The following is a 13,243-nucleotide window of genomic DNA, read 5'->3' as shown; positions in this document are numbered from 1 at the left end:
GGCCATCATTCAAATCAGTTTAGGAAACATTTGCGCATGTACTGCAATTCTGATTTTATGGGGGCAAAATAGCACCTTCACAGCATGTGAATATGGAACCTATGGCTCTTGATATATTGTAAAAAGAATGTACATTAAATTTGCATGATTGTCTGCTGGGGTTTGATTGTCTGTTTAATCCTGTATTGTGTTCTTCATAAGTTGGTGCTTGTTCTCCTTGGAAACCACATTCTAAATTATATGGCACACAAATGGTGAAAAAATAAATACATACTGAAAACACATAAGAACATGACCACATGGAGAAATGAGTTACATTCACAATGGGTAGTACAAGGTAGTTAATACGGGAATATACCACAGTGGCTAAATGTAACCAGACATAACCCTCCATTTTAATGGCGGTGAACTGTGCTGGGTGCATGCACCACACTCTTTTGTGAAAACCTGACCATATGACCACACTATCATCAGTTCTGCTGATTGGAAAAACACATTAATAACCTATCTGAGATAAACTTCCAAATGTTGAATATGAACATTCCAGGTGGGCCAATCTACTGTGACTGTTGCACGTGCCATGAGAGCAGACGGACAATTCACAATCTTAGAACACTTGTACATCAAAAGGGTTTGGCATCTGATCCCCTAAGGTCAAAACAGCCATTATCGTTTTATACCTGCAACATAAACCGGTAATGCACTGCTTAGGGGGTCGTAAAGCTGCCCAGACTATATGAAACCATCTGTCTTTGTGCCCGGTGTCCTTAACTTGGACTGATTCTGACACTTTTAAACTGTAATGAACATCTATACTGGGCACATTTGCACCTGCTGATGGCAGTATTTCTTCTAAAATATAGCTATTGTTGTCTTAGAATGGCCATCGAGATCACCCGACCTTACATTTGGAATGCTGTTGTGAAAAGGAGTTGGTGTGGAGTGTTGGGGGTGTTGGGTGACTGTGGGGTGTGGAGTGTTGGGGGTGTTGGGGGTGTAGGGTGTCGGGGGGATTGGGTTGTTGGGGGGTAGGGTGTCGGGAGTGTGGGGATGTGGGGTGTTGGGGGTGTTGGGGGTGTAGGGTGTCGGGAGTGTGGGGATGTGGGGTGTTGGGGGTGTTGGGGGTGTTGGGGGGTAGGGTTTCGGGAGTGTGGGGTGTGGGGTGTTGGGGGTGTTGGGGGTGTAGGGTGTCGGGGGGATTGGGTTGTTGGGGGGTAGGGTGTCGGGAGTGTGGGGATGTGGGGTGTTGGGGGTGTGGGGTGTTGGGGGTGTGGAGGTCACAGAATAATCTCTAATCCAGATGATGGGTCACTGTGATATCAAAGTATGATACCACCTGAATGCATGATACTTTGTCAGTGTGTGCTAATTACAGGTGTAACCACTTCCAACAAACTTTCTTCTATATGAGCGTCTTTGTGACATAACGTAGCACATGTGAAGTTCCTATTTTTGTTTAGTATGCTTGTCCATATGAAAGATGGCACTTTTGTTACAGATTTTGTAATACGCTATTTCCATGAGTGTTTTTTGTTGTTGTGTTTTTCACTAATTATATTTAGTAGAATTACAAAGCAAGTAGCAACTTCTGTTAAATGACTGGATCTCTTTAATGTCTTTGATGATGTGTAAGTGAACTACAATCCTGTATCAATTATCTTTATGTGCACAAATGTCGCACTTACATTTTTCTGCATTTTAGAGCTGCCAGGGGACCTCCTGCATTTCGGGAAAAGGATGTTATCTTTATTATTCTGATGAATGGAATGAAAGTGAACTGAGGAAGTTAACCAGGAATACAAATCAACAGAATTTGATGGCAGCCATGTTCCAGGGAAAGTTAACAACATCACTAAAGATGACGGGAATTGACAGTTATCTTGAGGGGCTACATGAAGGACCTGTGGATCCATTATACAAAATTACCGATGTTGTTTGGATGTGTTGTGGTGATTGGGTTTCCATAGTGAAGGCAGGCAAGTTCCAGGGCGAGTTGTCAACATCATTGATCTGTGTGGTGTAACACAAACTTATAGGTGTACAAATTAGGAAATGCTGTGCCACTGCTGACGTGAGATATTAGATAGTTGAAGGAGAGTTTTTGAACAGTTTGAACGAATACTGATGTTTTGACCTATTTTTTGTTGTCTGATTTTCTACATGAGCATATTAACTTAGGTGATGGATGTGGTGTGTCTGCTTGCTGCCTGGTCCATGGAGTAATATAGCTGTGTAGGAGGATATCCACATTAATGTGACACATTTCTTTTGTGCAGGAAAGATGGTGTCCACTTGTTTATGTTGTGGATTATTTCAGTTCAAGTTCTTGAGTGCTTGTTCTGTATTTGTTTGAATGGGCACAGGAAGACATGATAGAACGATACATTGTTGATGTTTGAGGTTTTCTGCTTGTTAACATTGCTTTTAATTCTGCTAAATCAGGGTGGGTGTACTCGATGTAATGTATTTTGGTTGTATTTGTGGTTGTGTGAGATGCGGACCACTAGGGGGAAAATGTAGCCCCTAAGAATTTTATTATCACCCTCGCATGCCAATGCCTTGTCTGTCCGTCATTTTGACTCTACCTAAAAAAGTGTTCAATACTTTTCAACAAAAGTTGGTAGATACAACAAAATGAACCTAAGGTTTGGTTACTTTTATTTTTCTCGATGCACATGGAAATGATTCGGACTCAAAAAGGGAGGTTTGGGCTTCGTTTCTAGAACACAACTCAAAAACCTTTCAATATCTTTCAGCAGAGCTTATGGAGATATATAAACTTATCTCAAAGTGATGCCTTTCGCTATTTACAGATTATTGTCATTTCTATTTTTCCCGCTTTCCCTTGGAAACGAAACAGTCTCAAGAGGGAGGGTTAGGCTTTGTTTCTGGAGCGCAACTTGAAAACCTTTAAATATCTTTCTACAGAACTTGGCAGACATGTGAGGCATATCCCAAAGTGATGCCTTTTGCTATATGCATACTTTTGTTATTTTATTTTTCCCACTTTCCACGGAAACAGTTCTGACCTAGTCTAAAACAAATTTGCTTGGCTTTAAGTAACTGTCAGATGATTTGTTCCTTCAAATATTTAGGGGCTCAGGAGAGTTGTCATCTTCTGACAAGCCCCACCCGGAAACCCAATTTTCAGTTTCTCTAAGAGTGATTTGAATTTTCTTTTCTGCTTTTTGGGGGTTTTGGAAGTGATCCATAGTGAAAAGTCAAACAATGCTCGGGAGAGCCTGTTTCCGTTTGCAGTGTTTAAAACTTCCAAGATTTCAAGCCAGACAGTCAGACTGGTAACTTGAAAATATTACCAGTCTGGATACAAACTTGCCTGCCCAGTTTTCAACAATAAAAAACGAAAACAATCAGGTTTCTGAATACCGTCTTTACTGCATGTACGCTACATGGCCTGGTTATATATCTGTTCCATTTTCTACCTCACAGTTACAATCAAGGTCGGACAAATCAGAGTCATCGTCCGCAGTGCAAAATTTACATTGGTCTTTTGTTACGACTAAACTGGGTAAGGGAAAAATGTGAATACAATTCACCACCAAGCCCCACCCTTTAAATAATGGGCGTTTTCAAACCACCTGTATTTTCAAAGACATTCTTGCCCCAGATATACGTTCTTATCAATCAATAAAGATTCGTATCTACTGCTTCATGTTACATTTCCTTGCCAGTGGTGTAAGCATCTGGACCGAAATGAAACATCATAACAGAACAAAGACATCTATGAAGTATATAAGTTTGTGTTTTCTTTCTTACGTTGAAATCAAAATGTTGTGTGAGGTTTACTCACTTTATGCAGCTTTGTTCCTGAAATGGTTTTAATTACATATAAGCAGTAGAATCTCTGCTTTTAAGCGAAAAGAAGGCTTTTCCTTTCAAACAAACTGCCATGCTATTGCTGGTTTGTATCCCGTCACTTGGTTGTCAGGTTTGTCCAGCAAAATACATATGTATGTTATGCATAAATGTAAGTAAGTAATACCAGGGACCCATATAAATTCAGTTGGCGTATGTAAAAATCAATTGATACGTCACAATAACGACCCAAAGACAAACACAGCGATTTTGCAAATTTTCGCAAGTTTGGACTGTGCCTGTGTTTCAAGATTGCCACCTCCTAAACATACCAGAGCTCTGCGAAAACACAATAAATTTGATGTTTGCAGATATCAAACGGTAGATGTTTAAAGGGAAAACATTTCTGCTTCACATTATGGTCATGTAAAAGTCAATAATTATGCCACAATTACGCCACAAACAGTAGGAGGGGGTTCGGATTTGGGCACTTTTCACTGATAACTGAAGGAAGCGCCCGTAAAATCTAGCAACATTGCCCACTTCCCGTTTTTTTTCTAGTGGTCTAGTAAACAGTCGATTCTTAAACAGGCCGTAACTCTGTTGTCCGTAGGCCTACAGTCAAAATATTAAGCATTTTGGAAATGTCCGGATCTAATCTTTCCAGTAGTTTGTATATTGTATCACGTCCCATTCAGCAGTATTCCTGCGTTACACTGGCTTGGCAGTGAATGATCACAGAAATACATGAGGGTTAAGGAAATAGTCCATTCTGTTACAGTGAGTGAGTGCAGTTTTACGCTGCACTCACTGCAATATTCCAGCTATATGGCTGCGGTCTTTACATCATCGAGTCTGGACCAGACACTCTAGTGATCAACAGCATAAGAATCGATCCCTCCAGGTGGGAAGCTGACAGGCCATACACCCTCTGTTCTGAGGTCTACAATCAAAACAGTTAGTGTTCTTGAAATGTCCAGTTGTTTGTATATTTGACTGTGCCATCCTGTTTGTTTTTCTGGAGTTTGTGAATAGTTAATCGTGTCAGATGCGTTCACTCAGTTGCACCATGCAACCAATGTGGACAGGATTCATTTTGGACAATTTTGTTGTCAAGTACAGTGTTTCGGATAGTAAATGAAAGGGTCTTCTAGTTCCTATTGCTGTATCGTTTCTTATACTGCAAATACGAAGCTGATATTTGTACAACACGTTGTCATCTGGTATAGGCACATGTTCATCAAGTATGAATGTTCTAAATGAAATGTAATGTATTATGCAATAAATGTAGTTAGAGCCTATTTTTGAATGAACTTCAATGCACCATGCAACCAATCTTGATAGAACCTATTTTGGCCAATCTCGTTGTCGTGTATTGTATTTTGTACTTGCATGGACAATGAAAGTGGTCTTCTTGTACCTATTGCTCTCTCATTTCAAAGTGCAAATAAAAAGCTGATATTGGTAGTTCTAGTTGCCAGATGGTAAAGGCATATGTGCAGCAAGTGTGAATGTTCTAGATGAACTGCAATATTAATGCGCAATGCAACCATTGTGAATGGGACTCGTTTTGGATCTTGATTATCTTTAGACTTGTGTCATCCTATAGTAGGAACTTCTAGAATGCCACTGAAACAAATCATTGGCTTAACTTCATCAATGTTTATGGCTTCTCACTGAAGATGGGTATTCTTATGCTCATAAATAATATAAAATGAACCATAATGTATTTGACGTCTATGCAGACCATTTGCTTTGAGTGGCAAACTAAAACAATATCTGTATTTGTACTTTTTAAGCTGTCAATCACAGTAGGTATACCTACATGTGTATCTTATATAATCAATGTGTGAATGTGGTTTCACTTGATTTTAAGTCTTGTTAGAGGCAATGTCTTCTGAAAATGCACAGCTGAAAAAGGATCAAACACAAATAAAATCCTATTCTCACTCCCCCACTTCCCAATTCAGGCACTGTATCACTGTTAACTTCACGGTTAAAATCCAGGGGCGACTTTATAAGACTTTAAGTGACAGTAGACATTATTTTGACGAAAGATATTTTTAAGACATTAAGGATGTCATTTTTGGTATGATTAAGCATTGCAATATGTTGTTTTGATGTCGTATTGAAACTAACCAACTTTGAGCTTGGTTGTTTTATTGAAGTGAGAAAATTAGATTCATGGAGTGTATCAAACAGTGTCGAAAGATAAGTAGCATCCCATACGTTAGATATTATCTCCCTTAGTTTCATGTACAAAAATGTGTATGCAATTTGCATGGTAGACATTCTACTTATCGTTGATATTTAATTTGTAGGATCAGATGTATTAAGATGACTGGTCCATAGTTGACAGTAAGACAGGAAGGAGATCTGTCAAATCCATGCATGAATACCAGACGAATTTTCCCTGTACCACAGAATACTGCATGAACTTTGCAACAGTAGTTCTTGCTATGACTAAGGCATGAATATGTTACATTTTAAACATAGGCTAAAACCACAACTACCCACAGGTCCTTGAACGAAGGATAGATACAGATTTAGGTCAAATTGCTTTTTTGGTCAGTTCTCCATGACATGTGTGACAAAAAACAATTTCGAAAATATGAAATATTTAACGTCCCTACCATGATCAGATCATGTTTGTTTCCCAATACCTGAGCGTGCCAAGCGACACATACACTTTTTAAAATTAGTCTGCCCTTTAATAGTGATTCATAAACACTGCTCTGCCATCGAATGGAATGGTTACAATCACTGCATTGCCTGGTCGGGACTTGATTCTTCACAAACCACATCGTACAGCTGTAATACTGCTGGAAAATTCATACTCATAGCACAATCAGATCTGTACAATTGACCCTGCATTTAACAGAGAATGCTGATGGATATGGTAAGAGGTTGATGCTTTCATTATGACGTCATGCACCGGCAAGGATAAAGGATGTGGATGAAGAACACGGACAGTCTATCAAATATATGCATGATCCAAAAACAGACATTGCCTGGTGATTACAAATTCATGATGCAGAATCTGCCTCTGTTTGATAAGCTAAACTATTCTCCCCACCACATTGTAATCGTACTTATTTTCACGTGTGATTATGTGTCAATAATCATACCAAGGAAAATATTCATAGTCAAGTCATGACAAATTATAATTGTTTCCGTGTACCATCAGATGCTGGCATTTTACAGCAAGAAAGTCAAAGAACTAGTATGTTTATGGCAAACAAGTCCTGGGGACCGGCAATAAATTCACCAAATAACAACTGTTAAGATTCATGCAAATGGCCTTTGTTACGGCTAAGCATTTACCCTGATAAACGATGTAAGAAATCCCAGCAAGAACCAGCAAAACAGAACAAAGACAAGTCTATAACATTCAAATATTATTATTAGCAAAGAGAGAGAGCAACATATACAAAGTCACAATTCAATTGAACAATACTGATTTCAAGTACAATACAAATGCGACAAAATCTAAGGTCAGTGGGTCACAAAATACAAGACAGCAAATTCACCAAAGTCTTAGTGAGAAATGTGACCCATCATAATTATTGTTCAAAACACTAAACGTTGTGCCCCAATAATAATTATTACTTAATTCATAACAGAAATATACAGAAAATACACACTGGTAACACCTTGTCAATTCTATTTGCATCCTAATAATTCATATGCGATGTGTGTATGGAATTCCATGTCTATTTTTAGTAACAACCCCTAGCGATTATTGTCACTGGCTGGACGCCTTGTTCAGCCTCAACCCACATGAGAGTCATTTTCACCTGAGGCTATGTAATGTGTCAGATAGCAATACTCTATCGGGACCAGTATTGAAAAAAAACCCTTAAAGGTACAGAATGGGGTTATTAACCCATTCAGGTCCGGACCTAACTTATGATTCATTTATTAAACCTTCACAATGTCTAAATACACTTACTTCATTTCAAATGACCATATATCATCGACAGAGTTAGAAATATACAGTATTTTTCGTAATGTTATTGAAAACAATCAATTATTGGACACATGCTTTGGCAAAGTTGTCAAATGTACATTACAACATACTATTTCCATCTTTTTGTGCGATCGTGTTATGCAATTAACGTGACATCTCAGCTTTTCTCACCTCGACTCTAGTGCTCGGCACCATATGTTTTATGCTAAATACATGACGCATTTTCCTCCCAGGTCATAATCTAATACGATATACGTCCACCGAGTTCCATTATATAGGTATAGGTGGTGATATTTGTACAACACTCTACCTCAGTTCGTGGCCAGTTGATCTCACATCTGGGACAGTTGTTGACATTTTGACAAGTATGAGCCCCCAAACTGTCTTCGTTTTAGTGAACACGATTCATTTATGGCGGCTAGCTTTGATCAGTGCATGTCTATTTGTTATGGAGACTTTGTGATGGATACCATCACTCAGGAGTTTGAAATGCGAGAAGAAACTGTGCTAACAAGTCTTTTGTCAACAACAAATTGCACCCTACGAAAATATATATGATTACAGTATTTAACACACTGATAAATGCTCACAGAGTCACAGGTCTCAAGACTTAGTGAGTGAGTTGATTTTTACGCCGCACTCAGCAATATTCCAGCTCTATGACGGCGCTCTGTAAACAATCGAGTATGGACCAGACAATCCAGTGATCAACAGCGAGCGCATCGATCTGGGTATTTGGGAACCGATGACACGTGTCAACCAAGTCAGCGGGCCTGACCTCCGATCCCGTTAGTCACTTCTGATGACAAGCATAATCGCTTTTCATGGTAAGTGTGGGTTGCTGAAGGCCTATTCTACCCCAGATGCTCACGGGTCACTCAGGCCCCATGAAACAATACAACAAACTGCAGTAAAGGGTAATACTAGTATTTTGGAAAGATTTAAACACAACCTTCCTTCAATACACAATTCGGCCAATTTAAACAGGGGAAACAAATAATTTTAAGTGAAAGAAGCTGGTCAGTTGATATAAGATAATATCTATTTTTTGTTTGTCTTTGGAAAGGAAAAAACTCAGCTAATTGACATATTTTCTTTACATTGAACTGAATTTCCTTGGAATGGATTTACTTTTAAACAGTCGAAAGCTAGGAGGACTTCGAAAACTATCCAGTATGTGAGAAACAGTTATGTTACTTTTTAACACTGTACAAAGTCAAAAACTAAAAAATACATTGATACTATTAAACGTTATCTCTTGCAAGATGGAATTCATAGTGATCCATGACGAAATCGAAAATTTTGCAAGAACGAGAGCAGTGCGGCAAGATACATATCTTTTTTCTTCCTGCACATCTGTGTATATTGCTTAAGCACCATCACTTCAACATATTTTATCGACTAGTATGAAAGTGTGTGGGGTAGCCACCATCACAAGGTCCATTTCTATGTTAAACATCCAAGTGCGAGTCACCTTTTGAACTAATCGATAAACCTTTGATATTTTTTGTTTACATTGCAAGCAGGGTGATGAAAACACTGCACAACTGGGCCATGTTACTCACAGACTGGCCGAAACAAGAAGACGGAAATACAGAAACCCCAGACTACATCAGCATAGCTTTCAATAATTGGATGCTCTTTTGGCCAGCTACAGCACGACTGTACATATATAAAATATTTTCTGTTGCTGAACAAGTCAATAGATATCGATGGAAGAAATGCCATATGGAGATGTTTCTGTGAAAGCAACACTTGATTTTATTATTTGACTTTCTCGACATACATATTTCATGCTATACAAGTGAAGAATATCTACAGGATCAATCCATATCTAAGGATAGAATCAACATAATTTGCAATCACACAAGCAAGTGGTGCAATATAACCGTCATTTGTTTAGCCGGGATTTCAACTGAATTTACATGGAGTCGATCTAGATGAGAGACTGGGCAGTATAATTGTAGACTCATTTATTTGCTTACATGCCTGTGAACTTCCGTGATAGATAGTCTTTTGAAACCAGTGAAGGTAAGAGTTAGGCAACACCGGGACTGGACGACAAGGCGCGCCGATTTGGTTGACAGGTCTTAATGAATCCCAATAGTGTAGAATGTGCTGGTGATCACCGGATTGTCTGGTCCACAGTCCAGTATGTACAGACGCTGCCATATAGCTGGAATATTGGTAATGGCGATGTTAATCAACAAACAAACAAACGTACTTGCATGCAATGCAATATAAAGTTTTAACATCCAAACACACGTGTGCATGACTTTTTCAGAGTAGGCCCGATCGTTTCAACCTTTTCCGATTGAGCTGGAGTGACGGGTGTATGCTGTGGGTAGTAAATTCTTCCAAATCACTCACTGTGTATTGTTGTCTTATGCTTATGTCGGTTTGTTCAGGTTTAATAAAGTTAAGAAAACATACTGTCCAGTTCTACAAACTGTTCATATCCCATAACTGTAGTAAATAAACTTCACAATATTTCACCCAATGAGTTTGTGATCTTTTGTAGCAGGACTGTAGCTGCCATGTAAAGTAAGTTTTCGAGATACGTTTTATATAATATCACCTACACCTGTCAAGGCCAGCTGGCTCCATAACTATTACTGAAACATTGAATCCATTGCCATAAGAATTTATCTAACGATAAACATTCGTTCCTGCCCCACTGTAAGTTACCATGGTTTCGCTCTAAAAAAATACCAAGAAATGTATACTTTACACATTATTGTAGAGGGATGACCTTGGCTAGATTTGACAGCAGCTGCTAGCATCTGAGTTAGTGAGTGTATGAGTTTAGTTTAACGCCGCACTCGGCAAGATTCAAACTTTATGGCACTTGTCTGTAAACAATCAAGTGTGGACCAGACAATCCAGTGATGAACTGCCTGAGCTTCGATTTGCGCAATTGGGAACCGACGACATGAGTCAACCAAGACTTTCATGGCAAACATGGGTTGCTGAAGATCTTTTTCACCTGGATGTTCACGGGTCACTAACATCGGAAGGGATGGTTCCATGTAACGTTCATGTAGACATAAAAAGTACTGTAAATCATCATGGTCAGTTTATGGTGATACAACTCCAGGTGTTGGAGTCTGTTTTATGACATTCAGTATTTAAACAGTCTTATATTCACAGTTTGCTATTCTAGCTGTTACTGTCCCGCTGACAGTTGAACATCATAGCTTAACATTATGTTTTATGAATGTTGCGCTTGTTTTCGTCAGAGCAGTACTAACATAATACTAATGTGACACACGCACGTATTTTCAAATAAGGAAGAGTGGATTGTGCGGTTTCTGTAGCACAGATACTTTAAATCTGTTGAGTGTCTGGACGTCAAGACGTTTTGGAATAATTTACTTTTCTGTATAACAACCAGACAATCCAGTGATTATCAATATGCGATACAATGACAGAAGATGTGTTTGTGAATCACTATGAAATATTGACGATACCAGTTGGTCATGGAGAGGTGACTACATCCTGTCTCACACGTGGTACCCGTCATAAACATGTCAACATGAAGTATCTTAGCAATGGCTTCAGTTTTCACAGATATCTATGTTAGATTGTGCTGTATCAGTCTTTGATATCTATTTATATTTCACTCATAATTCTTGCTATGATACTTTGCCATACACTTTCTAAACCTAATGACCAAGTGTATGCAATTAGTAGTCGAACCCATGTTGTCTGAGTATAGCATTCATTTTCATGTAGCGCTGTAGTGTATATTGTGCTTTCCTAACAACTATCAAGACTAGTTATCACCATTTCTGATTCTTTCATGTCATTCACCAAATGTGAATAACGTTCGTAATAAACTGTTGTGTTTCAAACCTTGACATATTGAAAAAATTTCATAATTGGAATTGGGTTGTTTTTTTTTTTGTTGTTGTTGTTTTTGTTTTGTTTTGTTTTTTGTTTTGTTTTTGTTTTAAAACAAAAGAAGCAAATTCACTCTCAGTGTGAATGTTGACAGATGCTGATTTCAGCTGACGGGAGTATGGAGATGTCGACGCGTGGTGGAACTATCAAAGTTGACTTTAGCTAATCTCAGGGAAAAGAGGTGTAGAAAAAGGTGAAAACTGACATGTCACCTGCTAGTTCCACACTGTCAGTATCCTCTGCTTGGTATCTGTTGAGTCGATAAAACAGAGACGGAAATTTAGATCCATATGATGTGTATGTTTCAGGCAAATTAACATCTGCACTTTTTATGGACTGAACTGTAATGTCACAGATTCACAACATAGTCAGGAATATTTTCATTTAATTCTCATCCCTTATGTCTTAGAACTGGAGAAAGACAGGAATGCCAACACTCGCGAGATTTTTTAGCTAAGATACATAGGCCACACCTCCATAGGCCGCGTTGGTGGAAATCCTTTGTCGCACTTTCGCGCACTCGTTACGACTATTGCGCACGAAAAAAGTATATGAATGGCTTCTTTGTACTTATACCTACATGTGCGCCCTAGTTTCGTTATGAAAATATTGCAAAATAAATTTTTGCAAGCTATCAAACATCTCAGTCGATCACTCGCATGAGGGGCGCCATTTTAAATCACTGGACGCGAAGGGATTCCCTCCCTAAAATAGTAAGACATCTGTTCCACACCTCGGTGTTTGTTTATAACAAATTTTCATACATTTTTAGATAATTAAAAGGATTTAGTGGAGAGTTTCGTTCCCAATCAAGACTGACTGACCACCCAGCCCTTTCAACAACTGTTTTGAAAGGAATTGCTCTGGAGTTTTCAATGCTTTCTACAATAGTCATTATATTGGATCATTGCTGCCACCGTGACAGTGCATTGGTGTTTCTGTACTTCTCCTAAAAGTTTGACTACAAAACATAGTTTACTAATAAGACATATTGAATATAGGAACTAAATAATTACTGAGTTAAAGAATCAAATATCTCTAAATTCCATGTATGCATTAAAAAATGAATAAAAAAATTTAAAAAAACCCTTTAACATTCCTCAGTTCACATTTCTACTGCCTTGAAATCACTTGCCATCACTTTTAACATTTCCATTTTGTGTTACTCTGGTTTCAAGCACCCAGCTTCAATCCTTGCTGCACATCTTTTCTTTTCCACATTAGCAAACAAGTAGCAAAACAGTGTTTGTTATGTTTCAATCATAAACAAATACCAAAATACAGCAAAACAAAAATCTAAAAAGCAATTGTTATACGGAGAAGGATCATTCAAATTACAGCACAAAGGCAAATATCATATTTAAACTCTTGTTCATATATCATTGATGAAAAAGGTGTTTATTTTTTAAGTCACTTATATACTTCAGTGAAGTCTCAGTTCAGGAAGCCAAATATATACAAATGATAACATAAGGTGGATATATCTACAAAATAATTGTTAAAACGTTAGGGTCATTGAAATTACTTCATAATGCCAAATACCATATTTAACTC

The 13,243-nt window shown here is 38.3% G+C and overlaps 1 protein-coding gene across 1 annotated transcript; it reads right to left on the bottom strand.

The window, feature by feature from the left end:
* Positions 1-852: 852 nt before the first annotated feature.
* LOC137259367 (uncharacterized) lies at positions 853-2,574 on the bottom strand. The gene is made up of 2 exons (XM_067797042.1): positions 2,543-2,574; positions 853-1,291 (listed from the first exon to the last, which is right to left on the bottom strand). The coding sequence occupies exons 1-2, from the start codon at positions 2,572-2,574 to the stop codon at positions 853-855; spliced, it is 471 nt and encodes a 156-aa protein (XP_067653143.1).
* Between the last annotated feature and the right edge of the window lie 10,669 nt (positions 2,575-13,243).

The sequence above is a fragment of the Haliotis asinina genome, chromosome 13, assembly GCF_037392515.1.
Source record: "Haliotis asinina isolate JCU_RB_2024 chromosome 13, JCU_Hal_asi_v2, whole genome shotgun sequence".
NCBI lineage: Eukaryota > Metazoa > Mollusca > Gastropoda > Lepetellida > Haliotidae > Haliotis > Haliotis asinina.
The sequence above is the reverse complement of the archived record's forward strand: the minus strand, read 5'-3'. Positions and strand labels throughout refer to the sequence as shown.